Below are 18,455 nucleotides of genomic sequence, written 5' to 3'. Positions count from 1 at the left end.
TCTGCAAATCAGGGGAGGGCTGCAGACTACCACATGCCTCCTCCGATACACGTGGAGTTGCCAGCCGCTTCTTTTCACCTGACAGTGAGGAGTTTCACCAGGGGGACATAGTGCGTGGGAGGATCATGCTATTCCCCCAGTCCCCCCCCCCAAACATGCACCCCGACCGACCAGAGGAGGCGCTAGTGCAGCGACCAGGACACATACCCACATCCGGCTTCCCACCCGCAGACATGGCCAATTGTGTCTGCAGGGACACCCGACCAAGTCGGAGGCAACACGGGGATTCGAACCGGTGATCCCCGTGTTGGTAGGCAATGGAGCAGACAGCCACGCCACCCTGACGCCCTCCCTCTTACACTCTTAACCTTTCATTTTTCTCCCACCCTTCTTACGAGTGACAGTCGCTCTCTCTCTCTCTCTCTCTCTCTCTCTCTCTCTCTCTCTCTCTCTCTCTCTCTCTCTCTCTCTCTCTCTCTCTCTCTCTCTCTCTCTCTCTCTCTCTCTCTCTCTCTCTCTCTCTCTCTCTCTCTCTCTCTCTCTCTCTCTCTCTCTCTCTCTCACACACACACACACACACACACACACACACACACACACACACACACACACACACACACACACACTTGTGTCTATCTCACAAACCTTCCTTTGCTGGGGTGGCCGTCTCTTCTTCCCCTCCCTCTTTTTCGGCGGTGCAGCGGTAGCCCTTTTTCTTCAGGATGTTGCAGATGAGGATGCCCAGCAGGCCCATCACACAAAAGATTGGCACCAGGGCGAACACAGCATACTCCGCCGTCTTCTCCTCAGCACTGCGCACCGCCGTGCCGTTGACCATTGTGCCACTTCTGCCACCGACGGGGCCCTTTCCAACGGTACGCACCTTCCTGACCTGGGGTGGCAAGGGAGCTGGCGGGAGAGATGGAAGAAAACGAGGATGAAACATGGCAGCAGGAAAGAGTGAGCGACAAAGTGGAAAAGTTCGGCATTGTTACTGGAAAGAAAAGCTCACAATTCAAGAGCAAGTTAATAATACTCACGCTCATATTGGCTGAATAGCTAATGTGTACCGTGTGTAACCATAAACACACAGAACACACCCTCACAACACACTCGCACAAATACATGGAATGATCATTCTTTACCTTGGCGACACGGACTTAAGGTGGAAATTTTCCCCATGGCAGTTAGTTGGAAACTGTAAAGGGACACGAACACACAACAAACAGATTTTTAGGCAACAAGAGGAGTGACGAATTGGTTTGAAAGAAAGAAAGAAAGAAAGAAAGAAAGAAAGAAAGAAAGAAAGAAAGAAAGAAAGAAAGAAAGAAAGAAAGAAAGAGGAGAGAATGGCAGAGAGGAGAGATTTATGTGACATCGGTGTTTTAAAATGAAAGAATGATTCTGTGGTTAAAGCTTGTGGTGTATCATGGCTTCTAGAGAAATATTCCGCTTGCCCTTGCGTGTTCACTATGCTGATTGACATAGTGTAGGTGTGAGTGCATGTGTGCGTGCATGTGTGTGTGTCTGTGTGTGTTCACTGGAATTGTGGTTTACTTGACAGAGAAAATGACAAGACTAGATTAAGAACACGTAAGAGTTAATGAGGCGCATGTTTGTACAGAGAACTTTGATTTCACGTCTGTTGTCTGATGGGAGATGGGTGCATCAATAGACAGCCACACAACAAGGTAGGAAAGCAGCCAGCCAGCCACACAGCCATGAAGACAGCCATCCAGAGACAGACAGTCAGTCAGTCAGACAGACAGACAGACAGACAGTCACAGTCATATTTGTAATTTGTGATATTGGACTATACAAATAAAATTGGCATGACAGACAGACAGACAACTAGCTAGCTAGCTGTCTGTCTGTCTGTGTAGCTAGCTAGCTAGATCGATGGATTGATAGATACATAGATATACAGATATAGATAGATAAAAAGCCGAACTCTTACCCAGGCAGACAATCTCCACAGACTGTGTCAGATTGCAAGGTGCCAGGTGCAGCAACCTTTCGCCCAAGGACCCCACATGAGGCATGTAGACGGCAAACTCCAGAGTCAAATCTGTCTGAAAATGTGCCTACTGTGCAAGGCTGACATTGCACATCCTCCTCTGGCCCTTGGATTTGACCACAAGCCTGGCATGAAAGAGGAAACGTAGTTTTAGAGAAAAGTAGCCGCAAAATGGGGGGGGAAAAAGAAGCAGGCAGTGAAGCCTGAACTAAAACCTAACCCTGGAAGTATGCTAACCCTGATCCTAAGCCTAGTCTACATAAAAGAGGTTACTCAAAATCATAATTATAGGCAAAGTTAAAGTCAACTGTTCAAAAATTCTGTTAAGCACAGTTTAAATGACAAGAGCAGAAAATATTCTGTTTTCTGAGTCAAATCTTTGTAATAATAGTATTGTAGAGTGCAGTGTTTTGAGTCCCCCCCCCCTCTTTTTCTCCCCAATTGTATCCGGCCAATTAGCCCACTCTTCCGAGCCATCTTGGTCGCTGCTCCACCACCTCTGCCAATCCGGGGAGGGCAGCAGACTACCACATGCCTCCTCCTCACCTGATAGTGAGGAGTTTCACCAGGGGGACGTAGCATGTGGGAGGATCACGCTATTCCCCCCCAAGTACCCCCACCCCTGAACAGGCGCCCCAAACGACCAGAGGAGGTGCTAGTGCAGTGACAAGGACACATACTCACATCCGGCTTCCCACCCGCAGACACAGCCAATTGTTTCTGTAGGGACACCTGATCAAGCTGGAGGTAACACGGGGTTTTGATCAGGTGATCCCTATGTTGGTAGCGGAACAGACTGCTACGCTACCCGCACGCCGAGTGCAGTGTTTTTAATACAAGGTTTGTGTACATTTAACTCAAATCAAAATTACAAGAAAAAAAATCTACATTTCTAAAATCAAATGTAATAAAATAGGCTGTAATTGATACACTGCAGTCATGCTTAGCATGGTGAGCAAAATGCCCTTCCAAGATAACAAATATTATACATTTGAATAGGGTTTAAGTTAGTTATTTGAAATAAATTGTCTTGAATCTGGCACGTCTTAAGTAAACGCCAATATCCAGGTGTCTTGCAGTTAGTTTTAGAAAACGTACTCGCTTCACTGCTCAGTGATTCTCAATCACAAGCTGGACCTTGTGTTGCAGGAGATTTGGCGAGGGACTGCAGAGGGACTGCGTAGTTTTTGTGCAGAACTGCTCCCTTACTCTCCCCAGTAAGTAAGTCAAGATGGCAGTGGAGGTGGTGGGAAGGAGGGAAATGCTTTGGTCTTATAGAGTTTGCAGTGGCTTCAAGATTTTGGGAAGAAAATACAAACGACACCCGCCTACGTCCCATCAAACACTTCCATACATTTGAGAGGGTCGGTCTCTTCTTCTTCTTTTTTTCTTACCTTCGATGGCTCCTGGCCAGCGGGGCACTGCAAACAAGTACACCCTTCCCCCCACCGACACTGCACTGCTGCAGTCCCACCACAGCCAAACACCTGAGGGGAACAGACACAGATACACGTTCACACACGCACGCATGCATGCACACGCACACGCACACACACACACACACACGCCAAAATGTGCATATACATCCCTCAACCCACACACACCCACACACACACACACACACACACAACAAGCATATACACAGGCTTGGAAAAATACACACACACACACACACACACACATGCACGCACGCACACTTACCGTAAGAAGGACAAGAGCTGAGCAGCAAAGGTGGTTCCTCATCATCTTCAATGTATTCCTCTATGCACATATGATCTGAATGAAGTGACAGGACAGAGGGGGGCATGAGACTTGTGCAGCAGGCCTCACAGAGATGTGAGGTGTGAAAAGTTAACCTCATGTACAGCATAGTGACAGGAAACCCTTCTTGATAACAGAACTTTTTAGTTTGTATGTTTTTTAATTAATTAATTAATTAATTTAGATTCTCGTGTAACACAAAACACTCTGTTGGGTCTGCTTTAAGTTGCCAACATCCATAACGCTTTAAGGTGACATTCAGGAATGCTGTTAATTGCATTTTAACTCTGGGAAAATAGTAACATAAAGTGCACTGCTCCAGTCTCACCACAGCCAAACACACACACACACACACACACACACACACACACACACACACACACACACACACACACACACACACACACACACACACACACACACACACATATATATATATATAGATATTTGGCAAAAAAACACCTGGGTCTAGGGCACGCCTTACTCGTGTGACAGGGAGGTAAGGAGTAAGTGTGGACACTGTAAATAGCATTTAACATGAATCCCATCCTTTCTGTGGTTATGGACGCTCTAGCATGCACAACATGATAATTTCCCAACAGCACTCAACCCTCAGTCATGTCCCTGAACTGTGGCTTCAGAGTGTCTTGACGCTCAATAAGCCAGGTAAGAACATCAAAGGTGGTTAATCAGTTCATCTGGATACAATGTTTATTGACGGATACATTTCATCACTCAACATTCAACCTTCTTTGATGTGGATTCAACACTGGATTTCAGCTTTTCCAGAATATCTTTACTGATGATAGTAAATAAAGTCATGTTAGTTCTTAGAAGAAGATACAAAAAAACAAAAACAAACCAAAGCCCGACTGCCTTTTGGTTTTTGTTGTGTGTGCAATGATTGGGATTTTTTTTTTTCTCCTGAAGGTTTTGTGAAACAAATTGAATGTAAGAGTGAAACATACAAATGGCCAACCAAAACAGCCAGTACGGCCAGCTGACCAGCCAAACCATGTAGGCTAATATTACAGTAGCGCAGGTCATCTGAACAACGGACATCGTTCCAAGACATGCAAGGCTATATTTATGCATTCTCACCAGCATGGCCCACACACACACACACACACACACATGCACATTAATTCAATCGAGGTGCAACACTGAGCATGTGCCAGCAAAAAGTAGATAACTTACCACACACTAATGCCTTTTCACCATTTTTTCCCCCAATTTCTCCCCAATTGTATCTGGCCAATTACCCCGCTCTTTTTGAGCCATCCCGGTCACTGCTCCACCCCCCACTCTGCCGATCCAGGGGGGGCGCCCTGACCGACCAGAGGAGGCGCTAGTGCAGCGACCAGGACAAATACCTACATCCGACTTCCCACCCGCAGACACGGCCAATTGTGCCTTTTGGGACCCCCGACCAAGCTGGAGGTAACACGGGGATTCGACCCGGCGATCCCGTGTTGGTAGTCAACGGAATAGACCACTACACTACCCGGAGGCCCCTTTTCACCACATTTAGTACAATTCACACTGAATCAAAGTGTGAAACTGTGCATGGGAACTTGTCCACAAAAAAAGAGGAAAAGTGATATATGGCAGATCAACTTTCCTTATCAACTTTCCAAAGCTCCACACCAAATGTGACGAACAGGGTGGCAAAACAATTTCAAATTGCTATGTGTGGCCTACTGCTATTGTGTGACCCCACCACATTTTCACCAAACAATACTTAAACCAAAGCGAAGAATTTTTTTTTTTTTCCCAAAACTGTTCTAGCTTCACACTTTCAATTACCTATGAAGCTATTTCGGTGCCCAAAATGACAGATGTGGATTGCACGGGACTAGTATCATCAGGGAGATCTTGGTCCTTGCCAGCATACGGTGGGTCATTTGTGTTGGAATTTTAACTCACAAAATTACAGACACGAGGGATTCACAGGGCGTTAAAACCCCTGGCAGCATCTCAGCAATTATCACAACCACGTCCTGTGCAACTTAAGTCATCACTGTCATCTCGTAATTGCAAGAAGCAACATGCACGACAAGCTAAAGCAAACACACCAGAGACCATAGGGAGATATTTTGTTTTCCCTTTTGCTCTCTCCTTCCCTCCCAGAGAGAAGGCATCTAAACAATGGTTTGGCCGGACCTGGAACGGTTTATAAAACCGCCGAAGAAAAACATGAAAAGATGCACGCATGTTGCACGAGTCTGGCAGAAAAAGAGAGGGCGAAAGAGAGGGAGTTGTAGATCCGAGGGGGGAAAAAAGAAAAAGATCATAGAGTACAGATGAGGGCAGAAAAAGAGAAAGCGAAAAGACAAGCAGAGAGGAGGGTGACAGGAAAACGGAGTCAGATGTAGAAAGGAGAAAAATAAGAAGCGGTATGAAGAAAAAAAAAACCTAACCAATACAGAGTGAGCGAGAGAGTGGGCGGAGAAGAGTTGGAAAATGGAAATGGGAAAGGGGGTTAAGAGGTAGAGGTGGTGAGAGACACACACACAAAAAAAGAGGCAGGGGAGATGGAGAGACAAAGAGACAGAAGAGGGGAGAACGCAAGGAGAGGGAGGTTAACTTACCCCAGACTTGCAGTGGACTGACGCGGTTGCCTTGGCAACTCAGTGAGGATGCTGCGAGTGTTACTACAAGTGCTGGGTCCGGACCAAACGCTCTCTTTTTCTTATAAATATAAATATCTACCAACTGTGTCACAGTCGCACACTAAAGTAGTTCATAGTGGTGAGAGGCACTGCACCAAAACTAAAGATCTGCAAATGACCTTTTTTAACAGTAAAACAAATATTTAAAGAAATTAAAAAAAATAAAAATAGAATAGTGTTAACACTAAGCTGCAAGTGTAAAAAAAAAAACCCAAAAAAACCCCACATAAAGTCACACACGCAACAGACATACAACCCCAACACACAAACCTGTTTAGCTGACTAGCAAAGTTCATTGTACCTGCCTGTGTCTTATACAGTCAGTCTGACTACAGACACACCCCAAACGACCATAGGACATGCCCCCTTTTGTTACAGCTTCCATTACACTGTGTGTGTGTGTGTGTGTGTGTGTGTGCGCGCGCGTGTGCACATACATGCGAGTGTATTTATGTGCACGTTTGTGTGTATGAGTGTGCATGCATGTGTTTATGTAGTCGTGTGTGTATGTGTGTGTGTGGAGGGAAGGGGGGGTGAGGTCAGTTTAACACAACTTTTCACCTTTGACCACAGCAAAATATAATGTTCTAAATATTAGTTGGCGAGAAAGTCAACACTATTCCTCTCCAACCCATTCATTCTCTCACTGTGCGGTCAACACACACACACACACACACACACACACACACACACAAAAATACATAGACACATGCACACACAGACAAATACATAGACACATGCACACACACAAACAAATTTACATACACACACCAGAGGAACTCATAAACCTGGCATCAGTTTATGCAAGTCAGTTTATCTGCATGTGTGTGTGTGTGTGTTTGCATGCACAGGCGTGCTGTTTTGCATATATGCATACTGAAGTTCTTGCATGGTTACTTACTTGTGCATGTATGGGTGCGTGGGCGCACGTGTCCACACAGCCACAACCAGTTATACCACCGAGCCAACGCCATGCTGTGCTTTTATACACACCAGGAAATAAAAAAAAATGTAATGAGTTCATGATTTTGGGCTTGCGAGGCCTTTATGCCAATGATAGGCTTCTCTAGGATAATTTCAGGGACAGAGAGAAAGATAAAGCATGGAATGAAAAACCACCACTTTGAAAAAATAACACGGCTCTGAAGGACAGGGGCCAGTAGATCAAAACGGATAGGGGCAGAAAGCAGAAGCAGAGAGAGAGAGAGGGAGAGAGAGGGAGAGGGAGAGAGGGAGAGGAAGAGAAGGTAGCAGTGAGTGAGACAGCTAAAACCAGCTTTTACAATTCTGCCTGATAGAACATTATATATAGAACCATCCGTTAAAATGCCATATAGACCAGAGCGAGAGGCTAATTACAAGTCTCTCTCATACACACACTGACACACACACTGACACACACACACACACACACACACACATCACACATGCACACACAGGAAAAAAAGGATCAATAAAATGACAATGATAGAGAAAGCGATAGCAAAATGTGACCTAGAATTTAGGGTTACCATTTTGGTAAGTGTCAAGTAACAAATTGGATTGGTTTGGAGGGGTTCAAGAATATTGGCTTTTTAGCCCTGACCACAGTTGACCTCTGGATTCCTCGTCAATGAACCAACTGCACTTGATTACCAATAGGGATAAATGGACGCATTGAAAAAGGCCCCAAAACGATACCAGTCGGTTAATTTAGGCCACAAGAAACAGCCTTTTGACAATGTCTGGCTGCAAACACGAGCACAATGTCTTCACTTCTGACTATCTTAATGGCAATACAAAACCAAGTTAAACGCAGAAAACTTGCCCTAAAATGTTTGTCCCTGTGTGCCCAAAATTGTGTCCAAAGATGATCTGCAAATTGTGCCTCGGTCCTCATCACTGCTTTTTACAAGTAACTGTTGCTGCCAGGCCGTCAAAAAACACCGTGGAACTGTGTGTGATGTCGCATTTAAAATCCAATTCGTCTGAGGGTTTCCCAAACAAACCCACAACAGAGGTGACCGCCACTTGTATTGTTGAAGCACATGTCCCGTACTGTTTCTCCGCTACACTTCACTCAGCCCTCCACACACCCCTCAACTGCTTCTCTCATCCCTCCATCCATCAAGAGTTTTACCAGCCCACAACCGGCCCAGCGCCATCGCCTTTGTTCATCCATCATCTAACACTTTCTCTTGTTTTCTATTTTTCGACCAACGCTCTTTGGTTCCTCATTCCACCATCAATCCCTCCTTTCACCGCATCTCCCCCCTGTTCCCGCTCTCCCCCCCATACTTCAAGGCCATTCTCCCCACACTGCATCCTTCCATTAATCCAGTGGCCTCTGCAATGGCAGTCTTTAAAGGACAACAGCATGATTGTAAAAAGTGAGTCTGTGCAGGATCTGGTGGATAGTTTTGTAGGTTGGATAAAGAGCTTGAGCCACCAACACCCGTTGACCCTCTTGATCCTCTAGTCCATCCAGCCCAACTAATCCACTAAGAGCTGTTATCCTGCAAAATCCCACATGCAAAGGCCTTAATGTGGTGTCTTTGTATAATGGGCATTCATTTCTCGTTTTTTTAATCTGCAATGATATACTCTATGTTGACAAAACACCAATTAGCTAAAACATTAAAACCACTGACAGGTGAAGTAAAGAACATCGTTACAGTTGCACCTGTCATGGGGATGGGACATATTAGGCAGGAAGTGAACAGTCAGTTCTTGAAGTTGATGTGTTGGAAGCAGGAAAAATGGGCAAGTGTAAGGATCTGAGCGACTTTGACGAGGGCCAAATTGTGATGGCTAGACGATTGGGTCAGAGCATCTCCAAAACGGCAGGTCTTGTGGGGTAGTCCCGGTATGCAGTGGTCAGTACCTACCAAAAGTGGTCCAAGGAAGGACAACTGCTGAACCGGTGACAGGGTCATGGGCGCCCAAGGGTCACTGATGTGCATGGGGAGCAAAGGCTAGTATGTCTGATCTCATCCCAAAAATAGAGCTACTGTAGCTCAAATTGCTGAAAAAGCTAATGCTGGCTATGATAGACAGGTGTCAGAACACACAGTGCATCGTAGCTTGCTGCATATGGGACTGCGTAGCCACAGACCGGTCAGAGTGCCCATGATGACCCCTGTCCACCACTGAAAGTGGCTAAAATGGGCACGTGAGCGTCAGAACTGGACCATGGAGCAGCAGAAGAAGGTGGCCTGGTCTAATGAATCACGTTTCCTTTTAGATCATGTGGATAGTCGGCTGCATGTGTGTCGTTTACCTGGGGAAGACATGACACCAGGGTGCACTATGGGAAGAAGGCAAGCCGGTGGAGGCAGTGTGATGCTCTGGGCAATGTTCTGCTGGGAAACCTTAGGTCCTGGCATTTATGTGGACATTACTTTGACACGTAACACTTACCTGAACATTGCTGCAGACCAGCTACACCCCTTCATGGCAACGGTATTCCCTGATGGCAGTGGCCTCGTTCAGCTGGATAATGCACCTTGCCACACTGCACACTTTTTCCAGGAATGGTTTAAGGCAGTGGTTCTCAACCTTTTTGGGGTCCTGGACCCCCTGCGTATTTTTGATCTACCCTGAGGACCCCTCCACCTGATCTTGGGAGAGGGGGGTTGCAATTTGATAGAAACAGTAGAAACTGCATTTTAAATTGCATTATAGCATTTATTCACTCTTTGGGGCAAAAATAAGAGCTTTCAGTTGTAACTTAGATATAGTTAACAAAACAGAATTCTTATGCAGGAACTTTCAGATATATGTAACAAAACAGAATATGTATTCAGTAACTTTCAGAAATATGTAACAACAGAATTTTTATGCAGTAACTTTTAACAATGCAAACGGGAGCGAGATCTCTTATTAAAATACAATAAATTACACTTGTGAAACAGATGTAATTAGAGAAAAAAGTCCTGTTACCCTTTATAGTTTAGGTAGATAAAGGTCTCAGTCACATTTGAGTAAAATAATCCTATTTCTATAAATGTCATAGGATCTCTTTTTTTAAAGATATTTTATTTTCACGGACCCCTTGCAATTACACCACGGACCACTAGGGGTCCGCGGACCCCCGGTTGAGAAACACTGGTTTAAGGAACACGACGAAGAGTTCAAGGTGTTGCCTTGGCCTCCAAATTCCCCATATCCCAATCTGATCGAGCATCTGTTGGGATGTGCTGGAAAAACAAGTCTGATCCATGAATGCCCCGCCTCACAACTTAGAGGACTTAAAGGACCTGCTGCTAACATCTTGGTGCCAGATACCAGAGGACACCTTCACCTTGTGGAGTCAATACCTCAATGGGTCAGAGCTGTTTTCACGGCATAAGGGGTACCTACACAATATTAGGCAGGTGGTTTTAATGTTTTGGCTGATTGGTGTAGAGTGTACTGTATGTTTTTTTCTGCCAATCTCTGCATTGCATGCATTGTACGTCATAAGGCATCATAAAAGCAGGAAAATAACACAATTTCAGTTCAGGCCAACCTAACCCAGCTTATCGCAGCTAAACTCAGCTCATCTCAACTTGGCCCGGCTCAGGTCAGAACAGCTCAGCTCTAACCAGTGCATCTTGTTGCTTCAGGATGAGGTTGTCTTTTAATGCTGACTTGGCAATGGTTTCTCTGATCCCTTTCTTAACCTGAAATAATAAAGCAGATCCTGGACCAGATTTTGCAATTGCAAAATCATCCTCCTGTTTACCTTGGTTCTCTAGTAGAAACGCAATTGTGAGTGTTGTTCAATTCTGGACTTATGAATCACAATGACAGCAATTTTTATTTATGACACTGCGCACGCTGGAAATATCCCCCCTGAAAACAAGCTATACTTAACCTCCCCATCATGACTGACAACTGTAAAGCACAGTCAACATAGTCCTAAAATAACATTCAAATAAGGGCTATGTGATAAAAAAAAGTAAAGTGTGGTCTGGGACTAGACTCGATCCATGCCTAAAAAAATAGATATCGCCATCTGTTTGCTTGAACCCAATGCCTTCCGTGTCCTCTCTCTCCCCTCTTCTCCACGTGCCAACTCTTGAGATAAACTTTGTGCTTCACAACTGGTAACGCTGTTATTTGCATTTTATTACTTTCTAAATTTTTGTGATGTCCCTTCTTGTTTCTTGCCTGTAGCAGCCACGTGCCTTGGTTTGGTAGCCATGGTCATATAGGCGGCTCGGGTGGGGTCAGCAGAGAAAGACAGAGGGAAAATGGGGAGAAATACAAAGAGAGAAGGGAGTGGAGGTAGAGCAGAAAATAACTGGACATTTACCCCTCTCAAAATATCCCAAAGGACACATTAAAGAAGCCAATACAAAGGGCTAAACGGCACCGGGGCTTGAGACACCACCACCCACAATGCTTTAGTCTTTTTTATGTGAATGAAATGAGAAAAACAAGACCGGACAAATGCAAAACAGGCCAGCAAGGGAGGGGAGAGGAGATTGCGATGACTTTCCTACAGTGTGTAAAACAGTAATTACTACAAATCATCGGTTGCTGTTGTTTGATGGACACATAAAAAAAACAAGTCACAGCAACATAAGCTGACCAGTCACTTTTTTTTGTTGTTGTTTTGTTACCGAGCTCTAAAAATAGCGGCGATAAAGACAGAATGAAACAGACAGGACAAAAACACGGACATTATTCTATTCTGTGGTGGTTTTTGGGGCGAAGGCCAGAGTCACAGCCAGTGTGTTTTAAAGCTTTTTCAGGCTCTTTGATACCATAATCCAGCTGAGTGGAGAAATCCCACTAGATGATGGCGAGCAGGAAGTGAAGAGCCACAGGCAGAAGAGAAAGAGGAATAAGATGAATTTTGCTTCTTTTAGTGTAAGTTAAGAAAGCAGCAAGAGAGGTGAAGTCATGGCGAAGTGACTCTTAGATTTCAGATAACAGTATTTATATCAAAATCTATTCATATTATAGTGTACTGGCTTCTTATTAAAGCCACAGGCCTAAAGATCTACTTGCTAACAAATGTCTAATATGATGCTTTCTATCACTGATGTGTTTAAGACGATAGTTAATCCACAAATATTCAAATCATACAAAAACTTTCAATCATGCTTTCGTAGTTTCTCATTTTAACGGTTACTGTAATGGTAACTTTAATATGTCACTGTCCTGTGTGTACGACTGTCCCATGATACAGAGTGTAGTGTTTTACATCATGATCACAGCAGCTAGATGGAAAGCAGGAAAACAAATGCAGGTAGCAGCAAGTTTTAAGAAATTAAGATTTTGTGACCTACAAGCAGGAGCTGGTTGCACAAAGTTAGACTGGTCTATAGAATTTGACCAATCTTAAGTTTTTCTCCTTGAATAGTCTAATGTGAGTTAGGCAGTTGCACAAAAATAAAGACTGACTAATTGTGAGGCTAAGAAGTTTGCCACCCTACCTCCAGGCTAGCTCAGATCTAAGAGCTGGGTGACAGCTGAGAAAAAAAAAGTAAAACATACCTCATAATTTGTGGTTCACTACCAACATTCTGGAGTGAGAAATGAGAAGGGAGAGAGATTTTGCAAACCGCGGTAACCCCTTGGAAATACACAGCAATGAAGAGATCAACTGTGGATCAATTTAATTTGCCGGAGGAGACTATCCTCTTTCAAACACGCAATAGTCCGACCTCTGCTGAAGAAGCCTACTCTTGACCCTCTTATTTTAAGCAATTTTAGACCAATTTCAAATCTACCTTTTTTATCTAAAATATTAGAAAGTCTGTTGCTCTTCAACTAATCACACACATGCATAAGTTGTAGTAATTTTGAGCAATTTCAATCAGAATTCTTTACCCACCAGAGCACAGAAACCGCTCTCATTAAAGTTACCAACAACTTATTGCTCATTGCTGACACTGGTGCTTGCTCAATTTTAATTCTGCTTGACCTAAGCTCCGCTTTTCATATAGTCAACCACGACATCCTTTTAAATCGCTTGGAAAACTATGTTGGCATTAAGCATACTTCTCTTGCCTGGTTCCAACCCTACCTATCTGACGCGTATGGTGTCCCCCAGAGTTCAATTCTTGGTCCTTTATTATTTTCCATTTACATGCTCCCCTTGGGTCAGATCAGCCATTATCACAAAATTGATTTTCACTGTCATGCAGAGGACACCCAGCTTTATGTCCCACTTACTGGTAATTACACACACGATCTTTCTCATGTTATGGCTTGTCTCTCTGATATTAAGTGCTTGATGTCAGAAAATGTCATCCAGCTCAATGAGTCCAAATCTGAGGTCCTTTTATTCGGCCCCCTTAACCTAACTGGCGATCTGGAAAAGCGTCTACGAAACCTGACCTCCAATGTTAAGTAGTCTGCTCACAATTTGGGTGTCTTTTTTGACTCTGAGCTCCGTTTTGACACACAAATCACAAAGGTAGCACAGTCTTGCTTTCTCCAAATTAGGAACATCCAAAAGTTGAAAATTTTCTATCTCAAAGGGACTTTGAAAAATTCATCCGTGCATTTATCTCATCATGTCTGGATTATTGTAACTCCCTATATTCAGGGCTCAGCCAATAGTCCATCTTTTGACTAACGTAACATTGACTCTCTTTCAACCTTCAAATCCCATCTCAAAACGCACCTTTTCAAACTGGCACATTCAGTCTGAACCATGCTTCATTGAGTTTTGTGCTGATGATGATTTTATACTTATCTGTTGTATTAGCTTTTTATTGTCTACACTGATTTGTTTTGATTTTATGCTGTATGATACAGTGCTGCTTGTTTTTTAACTGTGTTCTGTAGGGCGCCCACAAATAAAATGTATTGTTATTATTATTAGTGTTATTATTATTATTATCTCCCGCCTCCAGCTCATCCAAAAACTAGCTGCCAAACTGTTAACAAATTCCAGGCGACATGACCACATCATTCCCATTCTTGCAAAGCTTCACTGGCTACCTGTTAGGTATAGGATTGATTTTAAACTTTTACTAAAGCCCTATATGGCCTTGCTCTTACATATATCACTGATTTAATCACACCCTATGGGCCTGGCTGCTGCCTGCACTCCTCAGGCAGACCCGTTTTAACTGTTCCCTCAGCCAGCCTTGTGAAAGGTGACCGGGCGTTTTCTGTAAGACCCCCACAGTTGTGGAACTCCCTACCTGAGGAAATTAAGCTAGTAAACTCACTGCCTTCTTTTAAATCACTTGTGGGAAAATGTCGATAAACGATAAATGGATCTCTGGGATTTTGAGCATTCAAAAACTCATGTAAGTGCATGAGTTCACCATGCCATATCATATATCATATCACCATAAGCATCAGTAAGTTTAACAACAACAATCTTCAGGATTTTAGGCTTAAATACTGTACTGGATGTTTGCTGTGTGACTTTGCTACATAAGGTTGAGAAAGCTGAGAGATCTCATGGTATATGCAGGAGCCCTGAAGTTAAATTCAATACCTTTTCAGACCTTATTTGAAGACCTTTTCAATACATTTTAAGACCACAGCACCACTTTGAGCTGTAACCGGTTACATCAGCGACACATCTTTTAACTTTACTTTACACATCTTTAACTTTAACTTATATTTACTATACGTTGATTTTGAGATTACAAAACTAAACAGTCGTAGTTTACGATAACTTCAATGGACCACTGTATCAATACAACAGAATTCAGATTGGCTGGCAGGGAACAAAGCTCAAGAGAATAAACTGAGTGGCTAACCCGAAGGCAAGGTTTATTAAAAGTAAAAACAGTAACACGCCCCCCCCCCCTCTCACACACACACACACACACAACATGGTCATTAACAAAAATATCTGTGGTCTTTGTATGCTTTGCTCGCTTTCCCATTCACTTTCCATTGCATTTGGCCTAACAAATGAGGCCATACAACATTTTCACACAAAACATTGTTGGAAATCACATCGTCAGCATGCTATTGGGCAGGTGGGGCTCTACAGCAGTGAATGGCAACTCAGCCTTTCGAAGGACACTCCTAGGCCTATATTACAATTACAACTGATATAGCCACACAAACACACACACACGCACATGCACACACAATCTTATGAAATCATTAATTTCAGAACTTGGACTTTCCCTATCTGTACTTGTATAAACTTTGAACTTGGGTAGTAGTCCATCCATCCATCCATCCATCCCTTATCCAAACCGCTTATCCTGCTCAGGGTCGTGGGGATGCTGGAGCCTTTTCCGTATATAAAACAAAGTGAGATGTGTGTGTGTGTGTGGGGGGGGGGGGGGCTCCCTCCTTACAAACACCTATCAAGATTCATGGCGTGCACCTCAATTCGTTGCTTTGCATTCCAACAGTTTTTTTCAGTTTGCATCAGCTCATTGTGTTTTTCTTTGTTTCTCCCCCTGAGGGCGTTGGACTTCCTGATCAGTTGCTCAATAACGATCCAGATTTTCCTCTGCCTGCTCTGCTAGTTGATCTGCGTCGTTTTGCAGGATGTTGTACATATCTATTAGGATGGTTTTTTTTTCAGCTCTTCTAGCTCATGTTCGACTCCTTTCCTCTTGAGGCGCTGTGTGGCACTCTCTCGCTCTCTTTCCTGCTGTTGTTCCAGGTGAATCCCGTACTGTCAACTTGCGGAGCCTGCAGAAGCCAGGACCTCCTTGGTGAGAGGTACCTTCAGAACGCCCCCATAGACACTGACCTGGTCATCACAGAGATTCTTCAAGGAGGTTGCAGGTTTCAACCTCCTTGTTGATAGAGAATCCTCTCCCTACCGTGGCTTGTCCATGGGACAGAAGTACAAGGCTCTGACAGAACCTTAACAGCTCAGGGTAAGACATGCTGAGTGCAGGAACACATCAAGCTGCTGCTCCAGTGGCTGAATGGAGAGGAAACACTCATCTCTACCCTCAACAGAGAGAAAGCTCAAACTGTTTGACGATCACGTCACCTATAACATTGACAAGGAAATTGAAAGTATTTATTCATAGGTCATTCAATTTCATTCCAGTCATCTGCTTCAACATTTATTTGATAAATATATGGCTCACAGCATCTGTGCACATTAAAAGGTAAGCAGTGTATTGTAGATTTCTTCAGGAAGTGTTAAAATTATTTCATTTGGAAAGAGCTTAGACACTTTCACACTGTACAGAAGAATGCACAATGAAACAGTCTTGCACATTGAGATCTTTAACAAACAACCTTGGTAAATTTGAATAATCTGCTTCTACTGTCCCTATACAATATATTTTTTCCTACCAGCTGAAAAACCTCCTGCCAACTGGTTGGCCTACATGAATGTTTGGACTATACTCTTTGTCTTTGTGATGCAACACTCTGAATCCCTGTTCATCTTTCTGGGATCCAAACATGCCATGTGCCTGAACACTAGAAATTTCAGGGGGCTTTTCTCCTGCACATTTCTAACCATGTTAACCATGCCCTGTATACACTCTCTGCTGAAGGTGTGCACAGAAAGCTCACCTACCCTGCTTCCTGGTTTGCTCTGAAGTGCCTGACAAATAAGGAACATAGGCTGTAAATGGTGCAGAAGGGAAGATTTATATATTTTTTAAAAGTTTGTATCCACCTCTCATTGAACTTACAAAAAGAGTTTCAATATATATTTATTTGAAACTACACAACAATTGCTATAATTATTATTATTATTATTAACATAGTAAAATGGTAAAACACTCAATTTATTAACAATAAACTGGCTTGTTTCGTGTACAGGTAATGCAAAAAAAAAGAAAAAAAGAAAATCCATACATGTGCATCTCTGAAAATAAATATATCAGAATTACCTTGATGACAGATTCAGCACCCAGGTTTATCTCAGCATCCATAGGGGAGACCCAATTCAGATCGGCTGCATCGACTTTGGTCAGCTTCAGGGAGGTGAGGTCCTGTAGGAGCTCCCTCTTCGCAAACCACCTCAGTAGACTCTTATGAAGAAATAGCAAGCAATCAGTGACAGAACAATTAATATAGACTAATGAAATTCAGTTAAATTGCTGTAATTATTACCTGCAGCAGCTTAGTCAAGTCTTTGGCCAAGAAGGGCAACACTGGCTCATCGGTTTGTAATTTTGTCAGGAAGGTGCTGAAGGTCCTGGAAATCACCAGGAAGAACTGCAGCTTGGCAATGATGAATGGATACTCTTGTGCTGCCGCAATGTTATCATAAGAGGCAGTGGCAGGGTTTGGGACCTTCTTCTTGACAACATCCAAATACATCAGCAGCATTGGCCAAACCTCAACTGCTCTCTCTGCCGCAGGGACATTCTCAATCCATCTGTGGCCACAGAATGGTAGTGGGGAGCAGGAGGACCTAGTCAGGCTAGTGAAGTCCTCTCTCCTCTCAGGAATGTTGTGGAAGAGGAAGTGCATTGCTCTCAGGAGCTTTTCCAACTGCCACATAGTAAAGCCTGCCTTTACTGCGTTGTGGAGGGTGTGAAGACCACAGCTTCCAACAAGAACCAGCTGAGCACCTCTGTAGAGCTCTGCGTGCTCTTTGTGGAGAAGAGCCACCAACTTAAAGTGGACATTGGGGCCATCCATACTGATGGACACAAGCTGCCCAAGGGTTGTTTACCAAAGGGTTGTTCCAACTGAGAGAAAGTAAACACAATTTGAGAGGAACCTGTATATTCAAAATACCACCAGTAAGGACAGATGCATAACATCACTGTGTTACAACCAAGTGAGTAGGTTTTTGGAATGGGGTTGGGTGGGGATACCTGCAGTCAGTTGAGACTGAAGAGGTCATTTAGATGAGTGATGAAACATTTCTCTCCCAATAAACATGTCCAGATGAACAGATTTAACTTTCTGTGATAGGACTAGGAAAGTTCTCAACGTCTTCTTACCCCTTTTGAACATGATCGGTACTATTTGAGTTGCTTATTTGTCACTTGCTGATGATTTTATTTTTTGTTTATTTGTTTTTACTGCTTATGTTTTCTTTAACATGTTAAATAGCCAGTTACACTCCCCAAGAATGAAAACACTTTGCTGGCATGGTAAATTGTAACTGCAGTGCA

General features: G+C 43.6%; 2 protein-coding genes across 3 annotated transcripts in view; both read right to left on the bottom strand.

Annotated features, from left to right (window-relative positions):
• relt (RELT TNF receptor) overlaps positions 1–18,455 on the bottom strand; it is a 58,470-nt gene that overhangs the window by 22,791 nt on the left and 17,224 nt on the right. For both annotated transcript variants that reach the window (XR_008810531.1, XM_056283919.1), the window contains exons 2-6: positions 3,719–3,793; positions 3,412–3,504; positions 1,958–2,142; positions 1,146–1,198; positions 646–909 (exon numbers count right to left, since the gene is read on the bottom strand). Coding sequence is in view for 1 of the 2 variants with exons in the window: in XM_056283919.1 (XP_056139894.1) it covers positions 646–909; positions 1,146–1,198; positions 1,958–2,142; positions 3,412–3,504; positions 3,719–3,763 (640 nt within the window). In the remaining variant the exon portion in view is untranslated. The remainder of the gene's footprint in view (positions 1–645; positions 910–1,145; positions 1,199–1,957; positions 2,143–3,411; positions 3,505–3,718; positions 3,794–18,455) is intronic.
• On the bottom strand, positions 15,209–17,973 carry LOC130115274 (uncharacterized). Its single transcript, XM_056282887.1, has 3 exons — positions 17,440–17,973; positions 17,217–17,357; positions 15,209–16,357 (listed from the first exon to the last, which is right to left on the bottom strand). The coding sequence occupies exons 1-3, from the start codon at positions 17,971–17,973 to the stop codon at positions 16,349–16,351; spliced, it is 684 nt and encodes a 227-aa protein (XP_056138862.1). The 3' UTR covers positions 15,209–16,348.

The sequence above is a fragment of the Lampris incognitus genome, chromosome 7 (genome assembly GCF_029633865.1).
Source record: "Lampris incognitus isolate fLamInc1 chromosome 7, fLamInc1.hap2, whole genome shotgun sequence".
NCBI lineage: Eukaryota > Metazoa > Chordata > Actinopteri > Lampriformes > Lampridae > Lampris > Lampris incognitus.
Note: the sequence above shows the minus strand (reverse complement) of the source record. Positions and strands in the feature narration are given on the sequence as shown.

What these genes read in the sequence shown, in the direction of transcription:
- LOC130115274 (XM_056282887.1), bottom strand. Translation starts at nt 17,973, where the DNA reads ATGGATGGCCCCAATGTCCACTTTAAGTTGGTGGCTCTTCTCCACAAA. An exon ending in ACTTGACTAAGCTGCTGCAG is followed by an intron (nt 17,358 to 17,439) that starts GTAATAATTACA and finishes TTTCTTCATAAG; the next exon opens with AGTCTACTGAGGTGGTTTGC.